General features: G+C 41.8%; 2 protein-coding genes across 5 annotated transcripts in view; one reads left to right on the forward strand and one right to left on the reverse strand.

Moving 5' to 3' along the window:
* Positions 1–14,159, forward strand: part of SMC1B (structural maintenance of chromosomes 1B) — a gene marked incomplete at its 5' end in the record, with an annotated part of 87,543 nt that extends 73,384 nt beyond the window's left edge. The window contains 7 exons of one of the 2 annotated variants that reach the window (XM_081248645.1): positions 3,407–3,505; positions 5,356–5,512; positions 6,014–6,168; positions 7,181–7,332; positions 9,426–9,495; positions 12,504–12,614; positions 13,965–14,159. In XM_081248645.1, the coding sequence (XP_081104771.1) occupies positions 3,407–3,505; positions 5,356–5,512; positions 6,014–6,168; positions 7,181–7,332; positions 9,426–9,495; positions 12,504–12,614; positions 13,965–14,066 (846 nt within the window). In that variant the 3' untranslated portion in view covers positions 14,067–14,159. The remainder of the gene's footprint in view (positions 1–3,406; positions 3,506–5,355; positions 5,513–6,013; positions 6,169–7,180; positions 7,333–9,425; positions 9,496–12,503; positions 12,615–13,964) is intronic. The other variant, XM_081248646.1, reaches the window with a different exon arrangement.
* FAM118A (family with sequence similarity 118 member A) overlaps positions 1–16,066 on the reverse strand; it is a 61,685-nt gene that overhangs the window by 16,686 nt on the left and 28,933 nt on the right. The window contains exon 10 of one of the 3 annotated variants that reach the window (XM_081248657.1): positions 633–727. The exons of the other annotated variants lie outside the window; for them this stretch is intronic. Coding sequence (XP_081104783.1) covers positions 714–727 — 14 coding nt within the window. The 3' untranslated portion in view covers positions 633–713. Of the gene's footprint in view, positions 1–632; positions 728–16,066 lie in introns of those variants that run through there. 3 annotated transcript variants of the gene reach the window in all.

Here is a 16,066-nt window from a genome sequence, read left to right on the forward strand (position 1 = left end):
GAGGGCTGGGCATTTTGTGTAGTTCTCTTAATTCTCTTGTCCTTTGAGCCCCACAGGATGGACCAGAGTCTCTTACCTGTGCACAGATGCCCAAGAGGGGTCAGAGACTTGAACCTGTTGGAGTTAGGGGCGCTGGGGAGGCGGTGTGAGCCTCAGGCCAGGTGCCAGTGGCCTGCTGGCGGGAGCACTTCTCTGTACTCTGGGAACGTCGTCCGCGGTGTGTGGAGGGGTCTTGCTCTGCACCTTCACCAACAACCTGAGGTGGTTCTCAGCAGAAACGTGCCTTACTGAGTCTGTCCAGGTGGTGAGAGTGTGGGGGAGGCAACAGCAGGCCCCACGGAGCCAGAGGGCGAGACCAGCGTCGGCCAGCGGTGGACGTTTTTCTGTTTGCCTCTTTCCTTTCTTCCTCGTCACATTTGTATCACACAGTACTCTTTAGGCTGGCTGGAAGTTTATACACCCTTAGTTCTGTCACTCATGTTAAGAAAGATATGACTATACAGTTCAGGAAGAATATCTTACTGTTAGCCAATCGAGAGGATGGTGAAAATAGTTATTTCTTTTACCTCTCAGATTATCTCTGAGTTCTTTAGTGAATCTCTGTGGTCTCCCCTCCACATCCCTCCTCCCCTTTCTGCTCTGCCCCCAGTCAGAAATCCATGCATTTCCATCCAATTTCTACTCCAGAAGAGGCCTTCAGTCCTTTGGGTTCTTCAATTTGAAGTAACTATAAAACAATTTTTCTCTTGCTAATATTGACCACTTCTCATAGCGTAATTCTGGTGTGATATTATACTCAGACATCCTTTTTCTTGGGAATTCCCTGGCAGTCCAGTGGTTAGGACTCGGTGCTCTCACTGCTGGGCCCCCGGGTTCGATCCCTGGATGGAGAACTAAGATCCCGCAAGCTGCGCGGCTCGGCCAAAAGTCTTTTTTCTCTATTTTAGCAGAGATCACATCCCAGATAAAAGGTAAGGAAAGGATAAGGAAAGGAGAAGACCCTTTGCTGGCCACAAGTGTCCTGAACCCCACTCAGATGGCTTTAAAGGGGGAAAAGGCAGGTAAAGGGCTAGGGCTGGAATGGAGGCAGTCTCACACGTGACTCGGTCCAGGAATTTGAACACTGTCAAGAACTCTTTCTGGCTCAGTATGTATTGGCTTTATTTTTTCAGATCAGCTTTCCTCATGGGGCTGCAGCTGTAGCCACCAGCTTTGACCAGAGGGGAAAGACGCCTCTTCCCTGCCCCCTCTCAGAAGAATCCTGGGGAAGAACTCTTGCTCATTCAGGGCCACGTGTCCGCTCTTAAGGGTGCAGAGAGAGGGAAGGGGAGGCATCTGTAACAGCAGAAGTGGATGGGAGCAGAAAAACAGTACTCACAATAATATAGAGAGAAATGGAAAGTCTGTTTAAAAGGCAGTGTAATTTTAGAAGAGGTTCGTCATAGAATAGTGCAGAGAAGAAGCAGTTTTAATGACTGACATCTAGGTAAATGCTGTTGGTTAAGTACTCCTGCTGCTGCTTTGGTCCTATTGTTCTTTCAGTTAGTGTGAACTTTCATAAGTATTCTCCAACATGCCCACCATGAGTGTGAAATTGTTTATTAGCGTGAACGACTTTCATATTCATAGTGGGCTCTTTCAAAGCAGGTATTAATACCTTAGACCGGATTCATAGTGAATCATTATCTAAAAAGAAAAAGTGATAGTTCTGCTCCACTTTGTGCTGATCAAGCCACACCAGGATACTGCATTCGCTTGCTAAGCATGGTGCTCTGTGAGAGTAAAGTGTCCACGATAGTGAAAAGGCCCCAACCGTGTCGTGCTGGGAAGAGAAGGCTTGGAGAATATGGTTATCCCTCGAAGAGAAGAAGGTCTGTCATAGAGGACGGACCTTACTTGTTCTTTCCGGTCCTAAGGGGGATACTAGGGCTGGGGGATTTAGGACAGAGTCAGATTTCTTCTACTAGGGAACACTTCCTACTAGAAAGAGGGAGGGCCTCTAGTGGGGAGTTCCCTGATTGAAATTTTACAAGACATCTAGTAGCAGCCATGTAATGGGGGTGCTATACAAGGTAGTGTATAAAGCCCAAAACAGAAAAGGCATTAGGTATAAATTGTGTCTCTCCAGAGGGCTAGACAAGGATCACCGAATAGAATTAATTGTCTTACAACAGTTGTAAGGAATCATTGTCTTACAACCATTGTAAGGTAGAACCCGAGATTTCCCTTCCATTGGAGGTGCGCAGACAGAGGGTAAGTTACCTACATCTGCCAGGATTCTCATAGAAGATTCTTCTATTGTGGGGAAGACTATACCAGATCACTGGTTCCCAAACCATACTGTGCACATGAAGCATCTGGGGATCTTATTTCCTAAGAGATTGAGTTTCTAATGGCTCCCAGGTGAGGCCCGCTCTTGCTGGCCCACTGACCACACTTTGAATAGCAAGGCATCAGATGACTCATATAGAAGCTTAATACAAAATAACGATGTTGAATCACATAAACAGGAATCGTGAGATTCAGGGATTCAGTATTACATTTTGTATTCAAGTCCCACTTCCTTGTGAACAATTTTAACATAAATATATTACATAAAATATAGACTTAATTCCAAAAGTAGTTTTATTGGGTTTCAGCTGAGAACATCTAGAAAAGAGTGAGTGACAAAGGGGTTTTTTTCTCTTAATTTGTAAGTCTTTGTTTTTGGTATCAGCATTACACCAAAGACCAGCCTACAGCTGAGTAAGTGCTCATGTATTTGTCCCTCCTTTCCTATTCCTCTCTCCATTCAGAGTGATATATATTGAAATTGAAGTATATTGCTATGTTGTCAGCATTGCATTAGGCACTGAGACCACAGCAGTGAGTATAACTGCCAAAAATCCCTTCCTTCACATTCTACTAGGGGAGAGAGAGGCACCGAAACAAAATGGTAAACAGATAAAATACTTACGTATTTGGTGATGCTGTAGGCTAAAGAAAATATAAAGCAGGGAAGGGCATAGAGAGTATTGGTGGAGGAGAGTTTGCAACGTTAGATGCAGAGGCCATGGATGTCCTGAGAGAAGGCAGCTGGTTAGCAGACAAGGTAGAAGATGAAGAGATGCAGACATCTAGGGGAAGGGTGTCCAGGCAGAGGGCAGTGTGCCGGCCCTAAGGTGGACATGTGCCTGGTCTGTTCAAGGAGGCCAGTGTAGTGAGAGCAGAGTGAGTACCAGGAAGACTGGCACAAAGTGAAGTTAAAGGGGAAGCAGAGGCCAGACCATCGTGGCCTTGCAGGCCAACATAAGGGTTTTAACTTTCAATCTGCATGAGGTGGCAATCAACTGGAGGCCTTGGGACAGACAGATGAGTAGAGATCACCATTTCAGATAACAAGGAAAGGGCTTCATATGTTTTTCAGTTGGGACCTGAAGCAGAAGGTACCCAGGCAACAATGGATATATATGAAAAAGAAGAAGCCATTGAGATAGACTACAGCTCTCTAAGAGAGGATTTGAAGGTAATTGAAAGATTTCTGTTGTTCATGACTAGCTCATCGTAATAGTGAATATTTAAATACTGCAGAATAATTTTAGATGATAGAGCATAAATTTAGGGGAGAAAGTAGATTTCCTAATGGTTTTTTAAGAAATAGTCTAAATAGGTTACACATAAAAATGTTTAAAATATTTAAAGTTTTTATATCATCGTTTCTCACTGTGTGTTCTGTAGAACACCAATACCATGAAATGTCTTGCCAAAGAAGGAAAGTTTCTGTCAGTGTTTTGAAAGTCTATTCCCTTCTTGGAGATTCAGAATGAATAATAAAGTCTTTGAGAAGTCCTGAAATAGGCAAAAGTAGCCAACATACTCCAGCATCCTGAATTGCCCTGTCTGTGTCCCAGTGCAGTACCCTCAGTAGGCGACAAATCCTTCACAGCTACAGAGCACAAACCTGGAATCCAGTTTCATGGTCTCTTTAATTTAGCAGCTCTCACTCTTTCTCTTAACCCTATAGCCATATTTTGCTTTGTGTTTTGACTTCGTCCTGAAGCTGCTTCTCTCATAAGGGCAAAATGACTGTAGCCTTTCTTGGCCTTCCAGCCACCCAACCACAACCCTCAGAGAAGAGAGAGACTGCCTTTTGTAGTGGTGCTGTTCTAAAGACTGAAGAAAGGCTTTTTCACAAAGCTTTACCAATTGTCCTCTCATCACAGTGGCCTAAATTGGCTCACATGTTCATTCCTGACCAATCACTGTTGGGGGTGGGATGGACTTAGCTTTAGACCAAGCAGGGTTCATGGGACGTATGAGGGAGAAATGGTCAAACATGGGCTCTGTTAGAAAGGAAGAAATGGAGAATGGACACCAAGTAGCAGTAGCTACCACATCTTTTAATTTCAGATGTTTCTAATATATTTTGTTAGATTTGTTGGGCTCTTTTCATTGTACTTATGGTACTTTTGGCAATCAGAATAAAGCTCTTATCTATTTTATAGTCTATTCAGTGCTTTCGTATTTAGAAAGTCCTTCCCCACGACATTACTGAGTAAATATTTATAAATATTTTCTTCCTGTTAGTGATTTTTTTTTGTTTTCACTTACCTATTTAATTAATCTGAAATTTATATATGGTATGAGGTAAGAATCTGTTTTTTAAAAGGTACGTAAGTTAACCAGTTTACTCAACATCTTCTAAATAATTCTTTTCCCAATGAATTAAAATGTCACCTTTATCAGATATTAATTAACCCCCTCTGGGGGGGGTCAAGAAAATTTTCCTGGAAGGTGATGCCTACATCACTTTTTCCCTTCTCTCTTCATTCAAGTTAGTTCTGCTCATTGTTTAGGTTTCAGCTTAAGTGTTACCCCTCCAGATGGGTTGGATCCCTTCTGCCTGCCCCATAACACCTGTGCTTGCCTGGCGGAGGGTTTCGCGCTGTTGCAGATGCCAGTTTGCATGTCTTGACTTCCCTGTGAGCTCTTTAAGGGTGGGGACAGAATAGTTTTCATCACTGAATCCTCAGTGTCTAATACATAGTAGATGATCAATATTTTTTAATGAACGAGTAAATGAAGTGATACGTGAATTGTTACTTTTTTAGCCAGATTAAGAAAGATGAAGGTGCAGCGCGTTCCAAGAGAGCAGCATCTATGACTCTAGAGCTGTGAAAGAGCACAGCCACCTTCAGGAAGCTACGGCAGTGTGACCTGACCACACTGCAGACTCAGAGAGGGCTGCAGAGGAGGGCAGGAGTGGACATGGAGGGAGACGGGCCAGATCCCGAAGGGCCTTGTGCCTAATTATTGTACCTTAGCAGTCTGGATCTCAATGGCATGCTAACCATTGCTGTTCTTTGCCAATAATAGGCTCTACAATCTGATAAAGAAATTGAGGCCCACCTTAGACTCCTGCGGCAACAAATAGCATCCCAGGAAGAGGTTCTGCTGAGGACAGCGGCCCCAAACCTCAGAGCCCCGGAGAAGCTAAAGACTGTCAGAGACAAGTTTCAGGAGTACACAGATGGTGAAATTAAGCTTTAGTTGTTAGCAAGATCATATTCATGGGTGTTAGGGGCTTTGATTTCTGTAACATTTACTAATAATCCCCCCTGAACTGTACCTTTGTTTTTATTATATATATTTTTTTCCTCTGTTATCTTATAGTAATATACTTTTAATACTGAATCACTAATCCCTTCCTTTTTGAAAAGCGTTCTGCTGTAATTTAAAAACAGGTGTATTGATTATTTTAGAATAGTGTCTTATTTCATACCAGCGTAAGAGGCATATTAGGTACTCTGTTGGAGTTTGTTATTATTATTTAAAAATCAGCCCTACCAGAAAAAGGGCTCATCAGTTTTAAGTCATTTTCTTGGAATTAATAACAGTTGAGGTGTTTTGAAGGTAGATTTTACTCAAGACAACCAAACTCAAAATCTAGTTTAAAAAATATTTTATGCTTTAAAGTTGAAATAAGAGAAGCCCTTGGTGGTCTCCAAAATAAAGAACATTGATTCTCTCTTAGCTTTTGAGGCCAGCAGAAAGGAAGCCAGAATATGTAGGCAAGAGTTTGAACAGGTGAAAAAAAGGAGATACAATCTTTTCAGCCAGTGTTTTGAGCACATCTCAGTTGCAATTGATCAGATCTACAAGAAGCTCTGCAGAAACAACAGTGCCCAAGTACGTATTTTTCACCTCAAATATGAGTGGGAACTTTGTGTTATTGGTGGTGTGTTTTTTTTCTGGTGGGAAATCGCCACCACACTATCTGAATGACCCACTTACCGGGCAAAGTCAGCTCATGAAAATTGGTCATTACAGTGACCTGTGTTCTAGGTCCTACTCATTCCACCACTAACCAGCCTGGACAAGTCAGAATCTCTCTGGTCCTGCTTCTTCATTTGCAAAATGAGTGGGTTAGATCATTTGGTTTCCAGGTTCTCTTTCAGTTCTGGAATTCTGTCACCTGTACTAATTTGATTTTATAGAGCCGTCTCTGTAGTAAAGTTAGGGTAATGTAGACGATCTGGGGAAAATGGTTGATCTGGAGTCTGTGGAGTTGCCCAGAGTAACAAAGGAGAGGGAAAGAACTAAAGGCAGCGTTCAAATCTAGATATGCCCCTTGTAATGGTAATCTCTCCATTCCATGATCAATATCCACAGCAAATACTGTGGACATGAATGTGGACTAAAGATGTAGATCTGATCTTATATATCTGCTTTTCCCTCTTTCTCATGGTATTCATTTATGACTGAGGTAATCCTGAATCATATATTTAGAATTTCCACCAAAAATAACTCATTTTCAGTAAAGTAAGACTAAAAGAAACCCATCAGCTCCTTGAGGGCACGATTCATCAATAAAGATTTGATGAAAGGACCAATGAAAGAACTGAATGAAGATTGTTTTAGTAAGACTGCAGCATATCCTTCTGAGCTTTGAATGGCAGCCTGATGGAAAGGCCTTATCCTTTATGTTAGAATGCTTTCCCTCTACTCCCCGCCCCAGACACCCTTGCTGTCTGTGATTACATATAGAGCTAAATACATTATTTACAGGCATTGATATTTTTCCATCAAAATGGAAGAAAATCTAACCAAGAATATTTTGTAGTTAAACTCTGTTGCAATTCCAAGTTGAAATTTACTAATAGCTTTTCTGATGCTGCTAAATAAATAACATGTGTTTCAGGCATTTCTTAGCCCAGAAAACCCAGAAGAGCCTTACTTGGAGGGAATTAGCTATAACTGTGTGGCTCCAGGCAAACGGTTCATGCCAATGGATAATTTGTCGGGGGGAGAAAAGTGTGTGGCAGCTTTGGCTCTCCTGTTTGCTGTGCACAGGTAAGGTCACAGTGAGCTATATGATTTTGCATCAGGGCAGAAACCAAATAGACCTTCCTACAGAAGATCTGTTAATTACTTGTCTTTAGTCATATTTAGCGTATGTGATACAAAACTGTTTTTTTCAGCCAGACAATTCAGGTTATGCTGTAGGCCTGTAACAATTTAGGCAGCAAATCTAAGAGAGAAATCAGTCTTTGACAGATTTTTATTCAATTTGTTATTATCAGTAGCTACTAATATTCCAGCTTCATAGAAAAGAAAGGAGAAAAAGGAGTATCAAGTGGCCAGATGTGAAATCAGGATTGCCAAAAAACAGTACCAACAACAAAGCCAAACAAAATAAAAACATCTAACTTGTATATTATTTTCCTTGTCCCTATTCAGAGATCTGCTATTTAGTAAGGAATGTTAAAGTATTTCTTCTGAAAAAAATGTTTAACCTCCTCATTTCCACTGATGATGGTGACACTTACGTTTGTAAACTAAAGCAAGGGGGAAAATGTTAGCTAAAATTCAGGCAATTAACTTTTGACCTTCAAAGCATTAGATGAAGAACTAAGGTACAGATGATGCTGCCTCTCTATTTTCATGGTCAGAAAGATCAGCATCAAAGTTTTACAACTGTTTTCTACTGGTCTCAAGAAGGAAAAGGAATTGGCAGTTAGAGGAAAGGAAAAGAAACTGCCATTAATGCAGGAGGACTTTGGGAAAAACAGGAGGCAGGAACTTAAACAGGAGCCTGTGTGAAGTAAATCTTAGCAGAATAAGACTAATACTAGGTGTCACCCCCATCCCATTTATTCAACAGATATTTATTAAATATTTACTGTGTGTCAAGTGGTGTTAACAGACATTAGAGGGACTTCCTTGGTCTTCCAATGGCTAAGATTCCACGCTTCCAATGCAGGGGACCTGGGTTCGATCCCTAGTCAGGGAACTAGATCCCACATGCCGCAACTAAAGACCCCACATGCCGCAACCAAGTAAATATTTTTTTAAAAATAGACATTAGAGACAGCAGTGAAGAAAACAAATTCCCTGCCTCAAAGATGCTTCATTTTAGTTGAGGAAGACAGATGATAAATAAGGTATACTAGTAAAGTAATTCTCTAATATAGAGACTATTAGAAAATGACAGATGCTATAGAGAAAATTAAAGACGGGAATGGCAATAGTACCAGAGAAGGGTTTGCAATATTTAAAAGTCTTCTGGGAAGGCCTATTTGAAAAGGTAGTATCTGAGCAAAGATTTGAAGAAATTAAGGGAGCAAGTCACGTGGATGGATGTTCTAGGGGAGAATTCTAAGGGAAGAATGTTCTAGACATGAGGAACAAGTGCAAAGGCCCTGAGGCCAGAGTGAGCCTGGCGCCTGTTGAGAATAGACTGTGTGCAGCAGTGGCAGGCACAGCGTTAGGAAACTCCTGTAGCAGTCAGGGTGGAGGATCATGGCGGGTTGGACCTGAGCAGACAGGGCGCGGGGTAGGAGGGACCCTAATCAACTGGAGTGATAAGAGCTGCCATTCACTAAGCGGGAGAGGACCACAGGAGGGATGGGTTTGAGGGGTAGGTGAAGAGTTTGATTTTGCACGAGTTCAAGCTAGACACCCACATGGAGTTGAGGAAGCTGTTGGACCCGTGAGGCCAGGGTTAAAGAGAGAGGTCAGAACTATCAATAGAAGATACTTAAAACCTCGAGAGCAGATGAAATCACCAGGGGAGCTAATCAGATAGAGGAGTGCTCTAAGCGCTGAGCCCCGAAGGCACTGCAGTGTCAAGAAGTTAGAGAGATGAGGAGGAGCTGGTAGGAGACTGGGGCCTGGAGCAGTGACTGAGGCACCTGGCGTAGACCATGTTGTTGTCCTTGACGTCAGAGGGACGGGGAGGACCGCCCCCTGGTACCATCTGCAAAGGTCACCTGGGATGTGGACTGAGAATTGAGCATTGCATTTACCGACATAGAGGTCATTGGTGACCTAGACAAAAGCATCCAAAAGGACGTGTTTTATTTATTTATCCTGAATACTCTTAGTCCTCTCCTCCAAGTCTTGTAAAACAAAGTTTAACTTAAGCGATTATAATTTTTTTCTAGTTTTCGGCCTGCTCCATTCTTTGTTTTAGATGAAGTAGATGCAGCCCTGGACAATACTAACATTGGCAAAGTAAGTTCCTTTCTGCTTTTAATTTCCAGTACAGTGTCTATAATTCAAGGATCATGATGCAGTCAGAAGGCAATTTGCCCTGAACAAACATAGTTTATTTGATAATTGCTGGTTAAAAATAGATTTTTCTAAGTTAAAAATCTAAAAACAAGATGATTCAGGGTAGTAGTTTTCATTCAAGGTTTAGGGGACCCTCAATGAGTTGCTGGGGAGTCAAGTGAGAATCACCATACTGGATCCACAACATTGCTACTGGGTGACTTGCTTTTCCCTAAATCTAGGTTTTTGGGACCTAGAGGGTCCTTAATAGTAGGCCACATGGCAAACAGGACCAAATTAGTGTTTAATAAAGTCCAAAAATAACATATCTAAATAAAATTCCAAAGGAATTAAAGTTCAAAATTCTGCTTCCCTTCATTTATTAAAATTTATACAGTCATTTGCTACATTTGCACTGTTTTCAGTATTTGAGACCATGAGGGAACTAAGGACACAATTGAAAGTCAGCCTTAAAGATCAGTGCATAGATACACAAAGCCACCTGAGAGACAGGCTCTCAGACCACACATCCTGACTGTAAATTTTTGACCCGAGAATGGGGTTGACCATGGACACGTGACCAAAGGATAGAGGCAAACACTGGCAGTGCCTGTCACTGCCCAGGGCTGGGACAGCTCCATCCTGCAGAGTCCCTGTGTTGTGGTCCTACTTCCAGAGCCATCCATTTCCAGAAATGGATGAATGAAATGACTGGACTTTGCATTTACAGCTGCTTACAAGGAGGCTGCTCTGGTCGTGCTGACAAGAGATATCTGTTAATTTGTAAACTGGCATTCTGGTTTATACCTTAGTCTTATGAGCTTGGTTAATGAGTCCAGCCCCGAGAGATGTATTCAGTCTTGGGGTGCCACCCTGACAGGTTGAGTCTCTGAAACTGACCTCCCTGATTTCTTACTCTGTTGAACCTCATATGTAATGCCTGGGAGAGTCAGGGGATTTTTAAGGAGCTGCAGCCTAGGGTAACTTCTAATTTTAGGCAACAATGTCATCTTTCAGATTTCCCAGGCTGTATTCATCTAACCCAAACCTCTCTAGGACCTTATCTATTTTTTTATACTTTTTAAAAAAATTTATTTTTGGCTGCATTGGGTTTTTGTTGCTGCGTTCGGGCTTTCTCTAGTTTCGGCGAGCGGGGGCTACTCTTCGTTGCGGTGTGCGGGCTTCTCATTGCGGTGGCTTCTCTTGTAGAGCACGCGTTCTAGGTGTGCAGGCTTCAGTAGATGTGGCTTGCGAGCTCAGTAGTTGTGGCTCATGGGCTCTAGAGCACAGGCTCAGTAGCTGTGGCACACGGGCTTAGTTGCTCCGCGGCATGTGGGATCTTCCCGGACCAGGGCTCGAACCCTCGTCCCCTGCACTGGCAGGCGGACTCTTAACCACTGCACCACCAGCCAAGTCCCGGACCTTGCTTTTTAAACATGTCATAGCGTACATAAGAATAGCACATCAACACCACAACCACAAAAGTTAGAAAACAAATCCAAAGTCCCCTGAACCTTGTAGAGAACAGGCAAGAGCCACATTCTGTGACCTACCAGAGACTTCAGGATTACTGGGGGAAGAAAACACGGGAAGAAAAGAAAATCTTGATTTCTCTCTCTTGAATGCTAGCCAGTCTGCGTCAGCTAACTGGACTCCGTAGCCTCATTCATTTGGGAGAAATTTCCCTTCAGAAGGTTAATTTTAGTACTTTGTATCCCATACCCTTTGTGTGTGGTCTGGGGTGGGGGGGATCCATCACTGTGGACTGCCCCGTCTCTCTGTAGCGCTTAAGGGATCCATATCTTCTAGCAAAATTTAGATGTTCGTATTAGTGGCATCTTCACATACTAGGTCTTTCTTAAGACTCTTTTCTATTTGCACCTATCCTATTATTAAAAACATCTTCATTTCCAGTTTCCCTTTGAGATTTACGTTCCTGGCACCCCGTTGCTGAATTGAGTATGAGCAGTGATATAATATGAGCAACTGTGAAGGAGCTTCCACCCCCTCTTGTGATCAGGGTGCCCAACATTTATCATAGGTAACTCTCCTAGCAAAATGCATGCCTTACCTATTTGCATCCCATCTCCTCTTCCATTCTATCAATATCCCAAGACTTTTTAAAGACCTGTATCACAGTGGCTGCCATTGCCTCTAATGTGGCAGTTCCTTCTGTGAATTCAGCCTCTTAGCCCAAAGCCATTCCCCTCCTCTCTCATCATTCACCTCAACTAGTGACTCATTCCTCAACCGAAGCTGCCATTCCTGCTTCCAAAACTTGTGTCCTTAGTATCTTGCGTGCAGTCAGGACCAATACATGTGGAGAAGACACCCTCTGGGCTTGCAGAGAGATCCAGGGAGTTGGCAAGTATCTTGTTAAACTGTGGTTTGAGTCTAAGTTCTTTATCATTCTCCAAATTCTGAGTACTTTGTTCACCAAGACCCATTTCTATCTAGGCTATCTTGTTCTTATTCTCATTCCTTGGAATTAAGCCTCCTGAAGGAGCTGTTGAGCTCCCCTCTAACCAAATGAGTTGATTATGGATTATGAATACATATATAATCGCCATATTTTTCCCATCCTGAGGCTTTGTTGGCAATATAGGAAGTTGGAAGTTTAAATACCAGCCCTTCTTCACCCTCATAAAATATCTGAGTGGTAGTTTTATCTTGTTGTAAAGGTTGATTTCATATTCACATGATAGTATCTTAAGTTAGAGCTTTATTCATAAAAAAATATTCTTCCTAGTTTTCAGTTACAGAGTTAATGAGGTTTATATTTTTTTACTAACCTCTTATTTTACAATCTGAGCTATTTCCATTTCTGCAGTTGTAGTGGATTTACTGAATTAACAGAAAGGGAAGTAAGTGCCTTGTCACCTACAGATTCAGAGACATGCAGAATCACTGTCCTCAAGAAACGAGGCCTTTCTTTACTGATGAAATGTGTGCTTTCTGCTTCCTCCCAGGTATCAAGTTATATCAAAGAGCAGACTCAGGAACAGTTTCAGATGATAATCATTTCCCTAAAAGAGGAGTTATATTCCAAAGCTGATGCACTGATAGGCATCTATCCAGAGGTAAAGATAAGTAAATGGGGGAGAGGAATAAAATCACCTTAGAGTGTCCTGACAGCACAATTATAAGTTCCTAGTGAAGTCTGTAGATACTGCTTGATTTCTGCAGTTTATGAAATATAGGCTTAAATGATTTTTTAATCAAATAAGACTTAACAGTAACTACTCAGATATTTTTCCATGGCAGTACACAGAAATTTAAGATATATTTTAAGTTGAAAAGCAAATCGAAAATTGCAGAACAGTATAATTGTTTATATAGTACATATTAACTTAGAATAAATTGTCGATATTGTTTCATATTTCTGTAATGTTTGAATGTTTTAGGCAAAAACAAATGCATTGTGGTAGAATAAGGAACCATTTATCTTCCAAAACTAACAAAGGAAAAAAAAAACACAAAGAAATTGACAAGTTCCCAGTTGTACAGTAACTTCTAGAATTCAAACACACCTTTCTTGAGCCACTGAAAATACTTACCTGAGCTAATGCAGCAGGGCAGCTCATTCAGATCATTCAATTCTTGGACAATTAGGTTTTACATCCTGTGTTTTCCTTTAAGTTAAGATAAAAATTAATTTCCCTTCCTGTGCCTAATTAATGTCAGGGGATCACTGGAAATATGCTGCCAGAGAGAAATGGAAATTCTCATTACCAGTGTAGGAGAGGGATAAGATCTTTTCCTACCCAACTCAGGTTCTCTGGCTGGGGCCCTGTAAATTACACCAGGAACAGACAGATTAACAAGAGAAAAACAGGTTATTAATATGTGCATCATGTGTGCACACATGGGTACACCCAGCAATGAGTAACTCAAAGGGGTGGCTAGAACTTGGACTTATATACCATCCTAGGCTAAAATAGGGAAGAGAGTCTTGGGGCTTCTGTGCAGGGGAGGCAAGTGATGGGAAGGTGACCAGGAAAAGTACAGTAAACAAGGGCTGTTCAGTCAGATTTGCTCTGCAGATTCAGGTGCCTTCTCCAAAAGAGTTAAGAGTGGAAAGGGTGTCATCTTTTACATAAATGTAAACTTCCTTTACAAAAGGAAAACTTGTGCCTGGTTTTTGGAGCTTTTCCTACATCTGCTAGTTTTCAGTAGCCTCTGGCTCAAAACAATCCATATGCAAAAGAGGCATATTTTCGGGTGGCATGTTCTGGTACCCTTTACCAGATTAATACAAAAAATAAATAAAGCTGATGTAAATGCAGAGAAGTAATACCTTTTTAGGTGGCTATAAGGAGGTTCCTTTTTAAATGCAAATCTAGACTCACTAATGGCTCTTATTTTACATTTAATAGCACTTATTCCCTAAGTAAAGGTACTGACTTTTAACTGTCTTCTCTCCATTTCAGCATGATGACTGCATGTTCAGCCGAGTTTTGACCCTAGATCTGTCTCAGTATCCAGATACTCAAGACAGAGAAAGCAGCAGGAGACAGCAGGAGGCCCGTTAGGACGCAGAATGCCCCTGTGCTGTAAGAGCAGAGTCATGCAGCGCTCGGGCCAGTCACTGTTCTCACTCTGCCGTTCAATCCCACACCACTCTTGAGTACAGACTTCTGGAGCAAAAGCTAGACAGCCTGTGTGCCATTTATGAGAAAGCTTAATTGCTACCAGGCAAAGATGCTGTAGCTCACTTCCATTAAGGAGTGCTCAGGCCCCATTCCAGCAGGTAGTATTTCTTGTGAGAGTTAGCTCTGAATGAGTTTAAAAAAGAAACAACCATAGTTTTAACTTCCATTTTGAAAGCCAGTCAGAAAGTTTTCAAATCCTGCATCATCTTTACTCTGATCTCGCCTTGTATGTTTAAGTAATCTTTAAGGGAAACTCTTAGTTTCTAAATATGCTAGTTATGTGGTGTTAAACCTGTGTTTTATGGAAAATTATTTCAGAGGAACTGCAGTCAGTATTGAAAATGCCAATAAAAAAGTCTAATTTCAAATGTCTACCATCTACAGTTTTAGAAACAAAACTTTAAGGTGAAATTAAATGTCTGCTTCAATGCAATTTAAAATTTTCTGAATATAATTTCTGTTAAGGAAACATTGAAGAACACAGGTTTTCCCAAGTAACAAATGACTTCTCCACTTAAACATTCGTCCTTATTATCTGTGGGTATCACGCATGCCAAAATCCAAGCGCGCTCAAGTCCCTTATTCAAATTGGTATAATATTTGCATATAACCTATGCACATCCTGTTATATACTTTAAATCATCTCTACATTATTTATAATGCCTAATACAATGTAAATGCTATGCAGATAGTTGCCTGTATGCAGCAAATTCAAGTATTGCTTTTTGGCATCTTTTCTCCCCCGGCTATTTTTTTTTTTTTTTTGGCTGCACCATGCGGCTTGCAGGATCTTATTCCCCGAACCAGGGGTCGAACCTGTGCTCCCTGCAGTGGAAGCACGGAGTCCTAACCAACCACTGGACCACCAGGGAATTCCCTTTCCTATTTTCAATCCAAGGTTGGTTGAATCCACAGATGTAGAACCCATGGATACAGAAGGCCCACTGTACATTGTTAGGGGTAGGAAAGAAAGTTGCAGAGTTTTCAATAGTACTTCGTTTCCATTTAAAAATGGAATTAAAAAATTCTAAGGTGCTGGTGGTCTTGTGTTTAAGGCTGCTTTGGGCCCAAGTGCTAATTAATTAATCAAGGAGTGGCCTCCTGAAGTAATGGAATCGCTTTTGAACAACATTCATTATTTCAGGTAAAACTTGCTTTCCTATGATCCATCAGCTAGTCTCTAAGAACTTGAGACAGCAGAAGCCACTAGTCCTTTGTTCCTTTTTTTAGTGCTGGTAATACCATCTAAATCACCGCCTTCTGCCTTGAAAGGCATCAGCTTTACATTGAAATGTCCCTTTGGTGACACAGGAGCTCAGTGTAGACCCTTTTCTCTGCCTGGGCTGTTCTGTCTCGTAACTTGGACTCGTGGATTGCCGGTGATCCTTGAGTAGGATCACTGTTCTGTTCTAACTCAGTACACCCATATTCCTGAAAACCCCGGTGCCATGCAAAAGTACACAATGAAAACCACCAGGTGATGGGAAACATGGGGTCCAAAAAAAAAAAGACAGGAACTTAATAAATAGCTGGTTTTATATATACTATGTAGTTAAGAAATTCACAAATACTAGAGCACATGTGGCACTTCATCTCAAAAACATTCAGACGTTGGCTTGTGAAGTGGGCAACCCATCGGGTGAAGCTTGCTGCTGAGGTCGAGTGGGGGAAGGAGGCTTGTCTGAGGGAGCTGGCCGGAGCTGAGGGCTGGGCGGTGTATCCCCCGCAGCTCCGTGCAGCCGGCTGCAGTCTCCCATTTTCACCTAGCGCAGGTCCAGCAAACTTGTTTAAGGGCCAGAGAGTCATACGTATTTCAGGCTTCAATGAGGAAGCAAGGAGGCTATTGTGTAGGTGTCTGTATAGCTATTATTTAAAATATA

This window comes from Mesoplodon bidens (assembly GCF_964165515.1).
Source record: "Mesoplodon bidens genome assembly, chromosome: 11".
NCBI lineage: Eukaryota > Metazoa > Chordata > Mammalia > Artiodactyla > Ziphiidae > Mesoplodon > Mesoplodon bidens.